Genomic DNA, 13,600 nt, shown 5'->3' with positions numbered 1-13,600 from the left:
AAGGCCCAGCAAGAAAGCGCAGAGATGCTGAGACATAGCTGGGGAGCATGCCTGTGGCTGCCAGCCACTCCCTCGGCCTGGCTCCCCCACGGACTCTCACAGAGCTCACTGAAGGGTCGGCTGCAGAGATGCCAAGGACGTCCCTCAGCAGAGAGGCCCACTGCCGCACTTTGCAGTCCTGCTGAGGGACACAACAGCTCCTGTTCAGTGACAGGGCTCCTGCAGTGGGTGTGGGGCGGGAAGCTGGAGCCCCAGACCCAGCCTGGACTAGGAGACAGGCCCCAGGGCTGGCCTCCCCAGGCCCTGGCTGCCCATTGAGTCTCTGCCCAGGTAAGGACAGAGTCCGGCTGGCTTCCAAGAGGGGCCCTCGGGTCCACTGGCCAGGAGACCAGCAGCTCCCTCAGCAGCATCGAGAGGGCTGCCAGCCAGGCCGCAGGTGGCAGGGGACCTGCGTGAGCCACCTGAGGCACAGTGGGACTGTTGCCCAGAGGCCACGCGACTGGAGCGACTCGGGTGCTGCAGCCCCCTGGATGGAAGGGACAGAGTGAGGCTGTGAGGTCAGGGACCCAGGCCCCCAGGCCCCGCCAGGCCCTGAGCATCTCCAGAGGCCCAGAGTGCTGGCTGCCTCAGGCTTGCTCCCCCAGGCCCTCACCTGGACATGGCCTTCTCCCCTGTGGTCATCTGCCCCCAGTCGTGTTGGGGGCATCATCAGCGTTGCCCTGACAGAGACATAGTCCCCATGGTGACCCATGGACCAGGGACAACGTAGTTTGGGGTGGGGAGCAGCCACCTCTCTGGGTCTCTGGGTGTGGGGACAACCACTGACCCTCAAGTGACCCAGCTGGGCTCCACTTCCCCCTCCTGCAAACCCCAGGGCAGTGCACGGACACCGGAGGAGGGTGTATACTGTGGAGGGGACAGTGCAACACAGATGTCAGAGGCCCCGTGGGTGGCTGACCCCAAAGGTGAGCTGTGGGACACGGGTCTGGGCACCCCAAGGTGGAGGGACAGGGGCGGGGGTGGGACACGGATGTGGGCCTGTCCCTGCCTCCGTGGGGCAGCACCAAGGGCAGCAGCTGAGCTCTCTGGGGACGCTGAGGACATCGCGTGCCCCCGTGGGGCCAGCAGCAATGCTAGAAGTGAATCTGACGGGACGCACCCAGCAGACCCCTGCCAAGCCCCCAGCGTATCCGTCCTGCCACCCAGGCTGACACAGCCACGTCCGTCTGCAAACGCCCTCCGTCGCCTGTGGCATCTGCTGGAGGGTGCCCTATCTGTGCCACTTTATGATTAGTTATAAATCCCTTGGGATTTGGGGCTTAGAGTCAGCAAACCTCCAATCTCAGACGAGCTCTCCGCCTCTAGAGATAAGCCAGTATCTAACCCTCGCCCTCTGTCCAGCCCAGCAGCCGCCCCACCCCCTCCCCGGCAGCAACAGCACACATTCCCTCCTCTACTGCTGAGGCCTCGCTCCTTCCAAATGGCTCCTGTCTCCAGTCATCCCCGCTTGGCCTCCCCACTAGCTAGCCCAGGATGGCAGTTTGGGGTGGGGGGGGTTTGGTGGGGGGCTGGGTTGGGGACCTGGCTTTCCGAGTCCAGGCCCAATTCCCCCCATTGCCCAGGGCCAGGGAGGGGCTGCGGGTGTAGTCTCCAAGGCTCCAGAGGACTCTCCGTGTGTGTGTGAGGGGCTCCATGGGCCAGCCCAAGGTGGGGACAGCAGGAGAGTAGCACCCATCACCTTCATATCCACATCTCTGTCCTCCTGAGGTGGGAGCTCAGGCAGGCAGACCTCTGACTCAGAGGTGACAGCCCAGAGCCCAACCCACAGCTGCCTCCCCACTTGGCCATGCTAAGGCCATCCACTGAGACACCCCAGCATTCTGCAGGAACTTCTGTGTTTCACCCACCTCCAGCCACAGGTCCCCTGAAACAAGGGGACCCAGGAGTGAGTCAGGGGACACAACTGACTGGGGTGGACCAGACCCCTCACAGTCGGCCTATCCCACCCCAGGGGACCTTGATGATGCACCCACAGCCTCCAGAGCATGGGGCCAGGTAGCCAAGGCCTCCTAGGCTGCCTTGTGCCCCCAATGGCACCCACACCTGGGGAAACCCACACCCAGGGAGGCAACCACACTCGGGGGGGAGGGGCACACACACCCAGGGAGCACCCACACGTGGGGGCACGCACACTCGGGGTGAGCACCCATACCCGGGGTGGCAGGCGTCTCCGAGGGAGCCCAGATGGGGGGTTTCCTGCAGCAGCTCCTGTCACCTCGAAGACACAAGTCAAACATCAGAGGGATGCCAGTGGCTGCCCTGAGAAGTCACCTCGAATCAGCCCAGAGTGAGAGAAGGCCCCCTGGTGCCAGTGGCTGTGGAGGATAGTGGCACTCATGCTCACAGCTCTGTGGCGCCCTGGCCTTCCCCTGGCCCCCCGCGAGTCAGTGGCAGCCCCAGGAGAACTGGCCACCCGTTCCTTCTGCCCAAGGAGGGACTGGGAGCTGATGTCTCCCCCAGGAGCCCGCCAGCTAGGGCTGGAGACTCAAGCTGCCATGGAACACGTTCAGCACCAGGCAGCTTCTACCTCCCACCCTTCGTCAGCACGGAACCCAAGTCCCACAGCCAGGAGACAGGTGAGCGGACTTGCAAAGATCCCTAGACCTTCCCACAGGTCCAGCCAGCTACAACAGAGGCTTGAGGACCAACTGCTAACATGGGGAGCAGAAGCTACAGACTTCAGCACAGCCGCACTGGACAGCTCCCTGCCCACAGGCCGCTGGCCTTCCCAGGAAGAGGGACCAGCCCAGCTGGAGGACCAACTCAGGCCCCTCAATCCCCAGCCCCAGGAACGGGGCATAGGACGGGTCTCTCCTAGTCCTGAACGCCTCTGGGTCGGGGTGTGGCCAGAGAGCTGCCCCAGCCTCATCCCCACGTGCCCCCCAGGAAGATGCCCCAGAGATGGGCCACCACCGGAGGATGTGGGGGACTCGGGGAAGGGAGGGCAGGGCGGCTGCTGGCTGCTGGCATGGGCCAGTGAGGGGCCCTCCTGGGAAGACAGTGCAGGGGTCCCAGGCTGCCTGGTTCTCGTTCCAGCTCCCGACAGTCCCTTGTGCATGAGACATGCAGGGAAGCTTCCAGAATGAGCGGACCCGCTGCCCCCAGGTAGGGCCACATCTGTATTTTGCTGTGCCTCATCCCATACCAGCACCAACCAACGAGGACCCATGGACTGAAGAACCAGTCCCACACCGCCATCACACCAGGGTCAGGGGTGGAATGAGGGATGGGACAGGTTACCCCATGCACGGTTCTCTGTCCAAGTGGGGTCCCGCGAGCATCAGCATCACTAGAGAGCTCAGAATGCAGATTCCCCAGGCCCACCCAACCTGCCACGTTAGACACCAAGGGTGAGGGCCTCTGGGAGCAGCCCCCAGCCCAGGACACACCCAGGGCCCAGGGAAACGATGTCTGGGACTTGCCTGCAAGTTGTGAGGGAGTGAAGTGAAACTGGCCACGTGTCACTGAGCCTAGGGCTGGCTTGCGGGGCCCAGGGGACTCTTCTCTCCACTGCTATGTCCGAGACTGCCCGTATGAGAGGAAAACGAGAAACTGGTTCCCACGACCGCCCCAACTGCAGTTCCAGGAGCCAACGTGGGCCCCACCCTAGCTGGGCCCCCAGGACAAAGGAAGCTGCTGGCCAGACAGCAGAAGGCTGGGCGGGAGAGGTCAGCCCACGGGGACCCAGGCAGAGCAGGGCCGCGTCCAGGGCACCTGGCATCGTGTGCAGATGGAAGAGACAGGACGAGCCCCTCCCCAGTCCAGAGCCTGTGGGGTAGGGCGGCCACCAGCTCAAGGCCCCCAGGACTGTGCCCCCCCAAGGGCCCCTCAGCCTGGCGCAGCTGGCCTGGCCTGGCTTCGCAATCCCCATCTGCTCTCCCCACTCACCGCCCCCAAACAAGAGCGCCACAAAATCCCACTGCCGAGGGGGTGAGTGCACACGACGGCCATCTGTCCTGCTCCTCCCCACAGCTCCCCGGACAGGCCAGGCACAGGCCGTGCCCACTCTCAGGCACCTCTGCCCACATGCGACCCAAGGGTGACCCTAGCCACAGCAACCATGCCAGGCCCCCTGCTCAGCCCCGACAAGCACCTTCCCTTGTGGTGTCACCCATCACACCAGAGCCGAAACAGGGAAACTGAGGCATGGAGACACACGACTATCCGACAGCAGTCTGGGTCTTCACCAAACACCCCGTGGGGGCCCTGCCTCAGGAGGGTCTGCACACAGGCTGCCCCAGAGGCCCTGGACAGTCACAAATGCTCGGCGCCCTCTGGCTGACTCCCAGGGGTAGCAGAGCAGGCCTGGACAGGGCGGCCTGCCCAGCTCTTTCCTGACTGCATGGGGCTGACTGCGGACTCCACACGTCTGAATAGCCCTAGGGCACGCCGAGCCCCTCACGCACACCCAGCCACACACCCAAGAGCGGAGACGGCTGCAGCGTTCCAGGCCCTCACCATAGGCATCAGGCCACGCTCGCCCCCTGGGGCTCCCTGCACCCTGTGGGCACCTGCCAAATGCCAGCCCCTTACATTTCAGGAAGGAAACCTGCCCAATGGGGCCACCCAGGCTACAGCCTAGGCCCTTGGCTAGACGGGAGGAGGGAGTCAGGGAGCAAGACCAGCAGAGCCTGTGGCTCCTCACCCAGGGAGGGGGCAGCACCTGGTCTCTGCAGACCCAGGACTGCTCCTGCCCACCTATGCCCCCGCCTCCAGCTTGCAGCGAGTGTCACCACCCAAGGAAGCTGGACACATGAGTCCAATCTGATGCTGGACCCCACGTTTCAGACAGGATGAGCGTAAGTGCCTTGCCCTGCCCAGTGACCTCCTCTGGCCAGCGCCTTTCCTGTCTCAGCTTGGGCCCACCTGAGAGGTCTCCTGCCCAGGGAAACAGCCAACCAGGGCCCAGCTGAGCCCCCAACCAGGCCACCCCAGCTAGCATCCCAGCATCACCCCTACTCTGACCTCATGGACTGTGGCAGTCCAGGCGGAAGCCAGTCACAAGGATGGACCCGTCAGGTTCCCAGGCGGCTGGCCCCCCAGCACATGGGACACACCAGGCACTGCCTCCCCGGCCCCCTCCCATCCTGGTCCTTGGCCCAAGCCAGTGGCTGCTCAGCAACTCTGGAGTCACCCGGGGCACCCCAGCCAAGCCACCCCTCACAGATGCCACATTCCTGGCCGGGCAGCCTCCCGCGGCCCCCACAAACCGCCCACGGCCTTGAGATGGAGCAGCAGCCTGACGTGTCCCCAGCCCCCAGCTACGTCACTCAGGCCACGCAGGCTGCCATCGAGGCTGCCCTCCCACCTCTGCTCTGGGGCAAGGGAGGCCAGCCCTGCCCTCCAGGACCCTCAGGCGCAGCCTGAGCCCACAGTGGGTGGCAGTGTCACGGGTGCCCTGGGGCACCTCCGTCACCACGGCCCAGCCATGAGCCCTGCTCCCAGGAGCCCTCCCCCTCCCAGCCCAGAAACACCAGGCCCCGGAATCTTCAGTTCACCCTCAGCCAGACCCACGGGCAGGGCATGCAGGAGGCTCAGGCGGGGCAACCAGCCCCAGGCCCCTGCGCAGTTGAGGATGCAGCTCCACCCAGAGAAGTGGTTCTGTCCTCACGGGCTGCCCCCCCAGCCATAGTGGATGTCCCCAGGAGGCTGGGCAGTGCTCTTCACGCATGGACCTTTGAGACTCTTACAATCCACCCAAAGGCGCTGCCACGCCAGGGCACAGCCACAGGCCCCTGGGCCCCAGGGAGGAACGCAGGATGAGCAGGAAGCAAAGGGCCGCTCTCTTGAGCCGCGCCTGCGGAGCACCGGCCTGCAGGGCTCCCAGCTGCCCGCCTCCAGAACACTGGCCCCTCAGAGGCTGCGGAACAAGGCCCAGGCTGCCTCTCAGGGCCCACACAATCCCTGCTTTGTCCCTGCGGCCTCTGCCCCGGCCGCGCCTCCATCTGTCCCAAGGCCAAGGCAGCTGGCCTGGGGCAGCCCCGCTTGGCCAGCCAGCACCCCTGGGGCAAGGCTCCGGATGGGCCTGGGAACAGCTCGGTCATCCCTGGCCAGGACCCGGGGCTTTGGGCCAGGTTCACGGAAGCCCTCCCTGGGCCTGCCACCCAGTGCTGTGTGGCCTGGCTACCAGTGGAGCTGACCAGGCCTGGCACTGGGGCAGGCTCCATCGCAGCCACTGTCAGGAGACGCCAGCTCTCTCCACATCTGAGAGGGCTTCCTGCAGAGTCCAGGGCAGCACTAGAGACCACCAACCCCAAGGAACGAGGGGTCCCTCTCCCCTGCTGAGACCCCAGATGGACCTGACAGTCTGACAGATGCTGGCCTGCTGTCCTCCCCGGACCCCGTGCAGATCTGTCCCCAATTGTTCCCAGATGCCAGAGCCCCATGGAAGCTGGGGAAGGCCCGCCCCAGAGATGAGGACCTGAGGGTCCAATCCCTTAGCTACTGAGTACAGGGGCCTGGCGGGCTGTCCCCGGTCTAAGCCTCCAGGACCAGCAGCACAGAACTGCCCCAGGAGGCTCCAAAGCACCACAGAGCTATGGGCCCTGGTTGTGTGGCCAGAGAGGCAAGCCCAGGCAGGGAGAACTTGGGGCCACAGGCGGACAGCGAGGCCCTTCTCCCGCCACAAGGGCTGGAAATGCATGTCGCCCCATACACTCACTCACGTGTGGCAAGAGGTCCTGGAGACCGCCAGCGCCCCCTTCCAAGGAGCCAGACTGCGGAACACTGTCCACCACAGGGGACACCACTGGCAGAGCCCATACCAGTAGGTGCGGCGGTCAGCGGACACAGTGCCTGGCCACCTCCTCTCTGGACACTGCCACCCAGCCGGGCGGCGGACCCCAGGGCAGCCTGACCCTCCCCAGTCCCCAAAGAAGCTGGTTCTGTGTCTGGTGGCCTCAAAGGCACAAGTGCTCTCCAAACCAGAGCACCGGGTGACCTCGAAGTTGGCCCTAATCACTCCTGGAGAGCACCAGCCATGGATCCTCCAACAGTGTGCACGGACACGGGCAGCGTGGCCAACTCGGGCCTCCTCAGCATCCGGCCTCGGCCCTGGGAGGGCCCGTCTGTCTGCTCCAGGCACACAGAAGGCACCAAGCACGGAGCAGGGCTCGTGCTCAGGCAGAGGATGTGGATGGTGCTGCCGTCTGGCCCACACCTGCCTCCGAAATCCTCCCCTCCTCCTTGACCTCCCTCTCTCCTCAACGTGAGGCTCAGCGGTCACCCCACAGACAAATGCCAGAGGTGAAAACCAGGGAAAGAAACAGCGAGAGAAAGGTGCAGAGAAGCGGGGAAGGCACACACTGGCTCAGGCCCACGTCCAGGAGCAGGCCTCGGGCCAGTGATGGCTAGCTGCTGGTGGGAGCAGGGGACCCTAGCGTCCTACAGCACAGTGCTCACTGTTCCACTCAGTCCTTGAGATGGCTGGTCAGGAAGGGGCAGGAGGCAGGGGTGCAGAGAGGGCCAGCCCTGGAGGCCCCAGGCCACACATGCCCCATGCGCACGGCCAAGCCCATCAGCCTCCAGTGGGGATCAGGATGCCCCTGGCCACCAGGGAGGACAGGGGTGGGGCAAGACCTAGGGCCCCTTGGAGGCCATGGCCCCTCTGCTTCTCTGCCCCGAGCATAGTCCAGATTGGTCATCTGTCCAGCAGCCTTCACCTACAGAGCTGTGTGAGGATTTGTTAGAAACAGAGTCCCCTCAGGGCCTGGGGGCTGTGGCCAGTGTCAGCCAAGCTTGTCACGGGAAGTGAGGGCAAGCTCTGGCCTTGCCTCTGCACATGCAGCTGGGAGCACCCCGCTCCCAGATGGTTCTAGAGACAACTCTGCACCCTGGCACATGGCAGGGCAGAAGCCAAGCCACAGATGACTTGCTGTTCCTGCATGATGCTGGGAGCCCTGGGGGTGAGGGGCTGCCAGGCCGTAATGCTTCCTGTGGAACACCCACAATGTAGACAAACCCCCAGCCAGAGCCACGCCCGGGAAGCACCCGCTTCTGCAAAGACCATTTCTCACCTTGCACTTCAGCCCCTGCTGAGCCCTGTGCCTGGCCTGCCCTTCCTGCTACAATCAGCTCCCGGTTCCTGCAGAGCCTGTCGCCGCTGCCAGTGGTAAGGCAGGCGGGACTCGGGAAAACTCGGAGGTGTTCAGAGCCACGGCAGGCCACCGTGGGCAGGGGACTCTGGGACCAGGGTCCTAGGGTTCTGCCCACCCCCAGGTCCCTTCCATCCCTACCTGCAGGAAACTGCCTGACCTCCAGGGCATGACCCCCATTACCCGGCAACCTCTACTTGGAGGTGCCCTTGTCGACAGCCCCGCAGAGGGGCTTCCTGAGGGAGGGTCTGCGCCAGAGGGGGACTGGAGCAGCGTCTGTCCTGCTCAGTCACTGGTGGGGTGCCGAGCAACACCACACAGGCCTTTCCAACCACTCCACAGGGGTTGGGGAGATGGGAGGGGGCTCCCCCCACACCCCCCAGAGCTCTGCCTATAGGTGACTGAGAATAGGATCCTACTACTTGGAACTTTTAGACCAAGCCCCGTGCACGGAGCAGACTGTGGCTCTCCCTCTGTCCCCAGGGAGCTGCTGCCCTGGACCAAACCTCTGGGTTCTGAGCCTGTTTCCTCGCCTGTAAAACGGGCTAGACAGACGGAGGTGGCCTGCTGCACACAGTGCGGAGGCTCTGGACTCACAGCAAGGGCTGATGCGGCCCGCTGGTGGCCCTGACCATCAGACAGACAAGCAGCCCACACGTGGCCACTCTGCGCTGTCCACCTTCGCCCCTTGCCCCAAGCCCAGCACCTCCACCCACGCAGGAAGGCTCACTCCTTCTCCCCTCCTCTGGCACCCCCAGCGGCTCCTCGGCCAGCTCCCGCCCCATCTCCAGGGCCAACACAGTGGCCACTGCTGGCGCACAGACTGCCTTCTTCCGCTCAACTTTCTAAAACCCACTTCATGTTCCAGCTCCCAGGTCCCTCCCCTCCCACCTCTGCCTCTGGCTCTGCCTGCCCATCCTGCTCTGAGCTGGGCTCCCTCCAGCTCTGGGCAGGGGTCACCCCAGGGTCCACCAGACTCTCCCTCCACCACGTCCCCCCTGGCCCCGCTAACCTGTCTCTCCCTCTCTCACCTGTCTCTCCTCCCAGTTCACCTGTCCCGCCCTCTCTCACCTGTGTTCCCACCTCCCCCCAGCTCCCCCTAACCCAGGACTCCTCTCGGCTTGCACCACACATTAACCCTCCTAAAGGTCCCTCGAGAACCTGGGGGAGCCCAGCTCCCTTGGCCAAGCAGCTCAGGTTCTTCCCTGGGCCCACCCCCAGCCTGCGAGCCCCACCAGATAAGCTGCAGGGTGGCCCCCTAACCCCCCTCTTCCCTCTTTAGCCTGACCGACTCCTCACCTGAAAGCGCCACCCCAGCCACCTCCCCTCATCTCCCACCCACCGGATGACAGGCTTCCAAGGGCTGGCTCCACATCCCGCTGTGGACCTGGCTCCGAGAACAGCTCACAGAGCCTGCCGTCCTCCCCCTCCCCTCTGGGCATCCTCCTTCCCCCCAGGGGGTCCTCCTGGCCTCCAGGAGCTGAATCCCACCCAGGCTTGCTGTGCTCTGGTTTGGGCAGGGCTGTGCCCTGCTGTTTCCTAAGGGGGCTGGAAGGATGAAGGCCACACAGCCTTTGCAACACCCCTCCTGCCCTGCTTGGACCCGCCGGGGGTGACACCCGCCCCCCAAGGAAGAAGCCTTTCCAAGATCAGGAAGAAGCCAGAGCCTTGGCAGTGGACTCCACCCTGCACAGTGACACCCTCCCACCAGCAGGCCCTGAAGGCCCCATCCCTCGACCAGAAACCACTCGCAGCCAGGGCAGAGGCCCTCCCAGGGTTGCCTGCAGAGGCGACACCAGGCCGCTGAGGACAGCTGTGCAGAGGAGATGCCCGGGCAGAAGGGAGATGGCTGTGTGACCACAGCCACACCAGCCCCCACCAACATGAGAGACGGAAGCCGCTGGCTGAGCGTGATGCAGCACAAGCAAAAGAGAGCCGCTGGCCGCTGAAAAGATGCGGCAGAAAGTGTCACCTGGACACTGCCAGTCACCAGGGAGGCGGCCAGCCGACTCTGCCCACACCTGCACTCCACACCTGGCAGCAGCCCCGACCCCGCATCTGATGCCCCAAAGGCAGCATTTTGGGGCAGAGCAGGGGTCCCCCCTTCCAAAAGGCCCTGGCTTGGGCCACAGTGACCAGGGTGCCCAGGTCAGACAGATGTGGGCCCAGCTGCAACCACCCAGCCGCCTGGAGGTCTCCCTCCCAACTGCAGGTTCCACTGCACAGGACTTGGGCAGAGTACAAGCGAAGAAGAGCAGGGAGGACGGAGATGAACTATTACCCAGGAGACGAGGAGAGCTGGGCTGGACTTAGGTGCCAATCATGTGGCCCCACCACACCCCAGGCTCACCAGCAGGACAGGATGTCCAGGGAGGGAGGTCGCGCACAGAAATTCAGCAGTACGTTCTTCCACCAAGGTCTCCTGGTAGAAAGCCTGGCCCCCAGATAAGGCCAGACGTTTATCTCTGGAGCGAAAGGACAGGCCTGGGAAATCGCAACTCTCTTGGCATTTGGTGCCGAAGACTAGCCAGCAAACCGAGTGGCCAGGCCTGGGACACACACACCCAGAAGTCCCACAAGGCCACCAAACTCCAGATGATCCTTCAAAAGTAGGGACAGAGAGACGAGTGCCATCAGGACGGCCTCCTCCCCAGCCATCCTGGGAAGCAGGTGCTCCCACCATCGGAATCTTCAGAATCTCGTGTGGCAGCTCGAAGCACTCAACGAGACCAGAAGGAACATAGGAGGACAGATCCCCAAGGAGGGGACCTCAACTAGACCAAGAGCCAATTCCACTCAAAGGGGAGAGGGGCCGGAGGAGAGAGGCTGCTGGTTTGTGCGCACTCAGAGCTGCTGTTGTCTAAACATCACGTGGCAGCATCTTGTTGACACACACACACACGGCACATCCTTTTTATTCATTACTGTTAATTACAGTGGAAACCTCCTGTAATTAACCGTACGACAGTATAACTCAATGAACAGGACGGAGACCAGCCCCTACCCACGGAGACTGGCACACAGAGCTGCATATAATTCATTGCTGTCATCACTTACACACTGATGTTTCCTTATAATAACATTTTATTGGGACGATAATTAGATTATTTCACTGCCTCCCGCATTCTGCTGCCCCAGGCCCCTCCCCCTCTGAGGATTCACCAACTACAGTTGTTCCTCCCAAGACACATGTGTATTTTGAAGTCAGTTGAACACCGGCTGTCTGCCACCTCCTCCTCGAACCTGGGACCAAGCCACCCCCACTCCCAATGGCACTGCCCTACTGCCAGGGGCCCCTCGGGGCCTCAGCTGTTGGCACCGGGGCTGTCTACCCAGAGTGGGAGTGGGGGAGCTCCACCACCGCAGACACCTTCATGCTCTCTGCCTTAGTTACATCACAGCCGCTGCCCTCCCCGGAGAGGCCGGGCCCTGGCCCACTTTCTACCCAAACACCACCTCCGGGCTCCACCTCCGGGCCACGCCGGGAGGGCTTGAGGAGGGCTGCAGCATCCCCGGCCAGAGCAGCCCCCTCCTGGCCCCCACCCTGCACCAGCGCAGTGGGCCCAGCCCTGCCGCACCCTACTCCTCCCCTCCTCGGCTCCTCTGCCTGCTCCAGGTCTAAGAACTTCCCAGAGAAGGAGGGAGAGCAGTCAGTGCCAACTGGACCTCGGGGCTGCCAGGAAAGGCCCATCCTGAGAGAAGAAAGAAAATGGCTGAGCCCAGCCTCCCACAAAGCCACTCTGAGAACGCCTGCCCGGCCAGATAAGGGGACTGGCCACCGGGCTGTCGGCTAACCTGATCACCGGAAAGACAACCAAGACGAGCCAGGAAGCCCCCTCCTCCCGTAGGCGTAGGCCGATCTGGGATCCACCGCCTGAGATCCGCCGCGGCCTGGGATCCGCGGCCGGGCCCAGTACCAGCCTCCCTCTCCCGCCCCCGGGGGAGTGCAGTGTCGCAGACATTCCGAGCAGAGGCCGGAGGAGAGAAAGGCGCTGTCCAGCCCTCTGAGCGGCCCAGCCGCTCTCCCACTCCCACGGTGGAGAGAGGTCTCGGCCCGGTCAGGGTGGCCCGGGGGGCTCGCAAACCTGTGAGGCGGCCTCCCTGCTCGCCAGCCGCCGGGAGCTGGGGGTCGCGGCCGGGGGCGCGCGGCCCGGGGCGCAGCTGCTCGGGCAGCACGCCTATTAGCGCGGCCGCGGCAGACGGCAGATGGGCGCCGCTCGGCCCCCTCCTCCGCGGCACAATGGGCCCCGGCGCCCGGGCGCACAATGCACCTGCACCGGGGACGAGGGGCGCTGGCCGGGCCGGGCCGTGCGCCCCCGTCCGCGCCCGTGTCCTTGGGCCGCGCCCGGCGACCGCAGCCGCGCGGCCTGGGGGCCCCGCGATGACACCCGGCCCCTGCCGCCCATTGTTCGCGCCGCCGGCCGGAGCCGTTGCCGGGCCCGCAGCCCCCGCTCGGGCAGCTCCCCCCGGGCCCGCTCGGCGCGCCGTCGGCACGGCCTCCCCGGCGGGCCCGGACGCCCGGCCCTCCCCTGCACCCCGGTCCCCTCGTGTCCCCTCCGTGTCCCCGCGCCCCTGTGCCCGGCCTCCTCGGTGTCCCGCGCCCCCGCGTCCCCGGCCCGCGCACCTGTCTGCCCCTTGCCCAGCGTCTTCTCCAGCCGGTAGGGCCCCACATACTGCGCGTGCTGCGCCCCGCCGTCCTTCCCCGTCGATGTCATCGCTCCGGGCCGCGCCGGCAGGGTGGGCGCCCCGGCGGGCGGCGGCGGCAGGGAGGGGCCGCGCGTCCGCGTCCGTCCGTCCGTCCGCCCGCCGCTGGCCCGGGTCGGCGGCTCCGGGCTCCGCGCCCCCCGCGCCTCCCCCGCGCCGCCGCCCCCCGCGCCCGCTCTGCTCGCTGCGGCCCGGCCCGCGGCGCTGCCTCCGCCTCTGGAGACGACCGGCGGGCGGGGGACCAGGCTTCCGCCGCCGCCGCCGCCGCCGCCGCCGCCGCCGCCGCCGCCGAGGCCCGCGCCCCGCGCCCCCCGCGCACGCCGCCCGTCCGTCCGCGGCCGCGCAGCCGAGCCGAGCCGAGCTGCTGAGCCGAGCCGGGCCGCCAAGCCGAGCCGAGCCGAGCCGAGCCCGAACGAGCGCAGCCGAGCCGAGCCGAGTCGAGCCGAGCCCGAACGAGCGCAGCCGACAGCGGCGGTGGCGGCGAGTGGCTCCCGTGCCAGCCAATCAGCAGCAAACACCAATCAGCGGCGCCCGCCCTGCCACCCACCCCCCCACCTCTCCGCCCCTTGGCGGCGAGCGCTGGGCGGGGGGGAGCTGGACTCGGGGAGGCGGGGCGAGGCGGGGCGAGGCGGGGCCGGGCGGGGCGGGCTCGGGGCGAGGCCGGGCGGGGCCGGGCGGGGCCGGGCGGCGGCGCTGCGGGCGCGTGGCCGGGCGTGACCCTGCCGTTCTGGACCGTACTGGAC

The 13,600-nt window shown here is 65.7% G+C and overlaps 1 protein-coding gene across 29 annotated transcripts in view; it reads right to left on the bottom strand.

Moving 5' to 3' along the window:
* BRSK2 (BR serine/threonine kinase 2) overlaps positions 1–13,177 on the bottom strand; it is a 69,405-nt gene extending 56,228 nt beyond the window's left edge. For 11 of the 29 annotated variants that reach the window (XR_002812054.2, XR_002812053.2, XR_002812052.2 and 8 more), the window contains exon 1: positions 12,778–13,015. Coding sequence is in view for 13 of the 29 variants with exons in the window: in XM_023654818.2 (XP_023510586.1) it covers positions 12,778–12,868 (91 nt within the window). In the remaining 16 variants the exon portion in view is untranslated. Of the gene's footprint in view, positions 1–11,948; positions 12,116–12,238; positions 12,491–12,777 lie in introns of those variants that run through there. The other 18 variants (XM_023654815.2, XM_023654819.2, XM_023654817.2 and 15 more) reach the window with 12 other exon arrangements.
* Positions 13,178–13,600: the final 423 nt, after the last annotated feature.

This window comes from Equus caballus, chromosome 12 (assembly GCF_041296265.1).
Source record: "Equus caballus isolate H_3958 breed thoroughbred chromosome 12, TB-T2T, whole genome shotgun sequence".
Lineage (NCBI taxonomy): Eukaryota > Metazoa > Chordata > Mammalia > Perissodactyla > Equidae > Equus > Equus caballus.
This window is presented reverse-complemented; position numbering and strand designations above follow the sequence as displayed.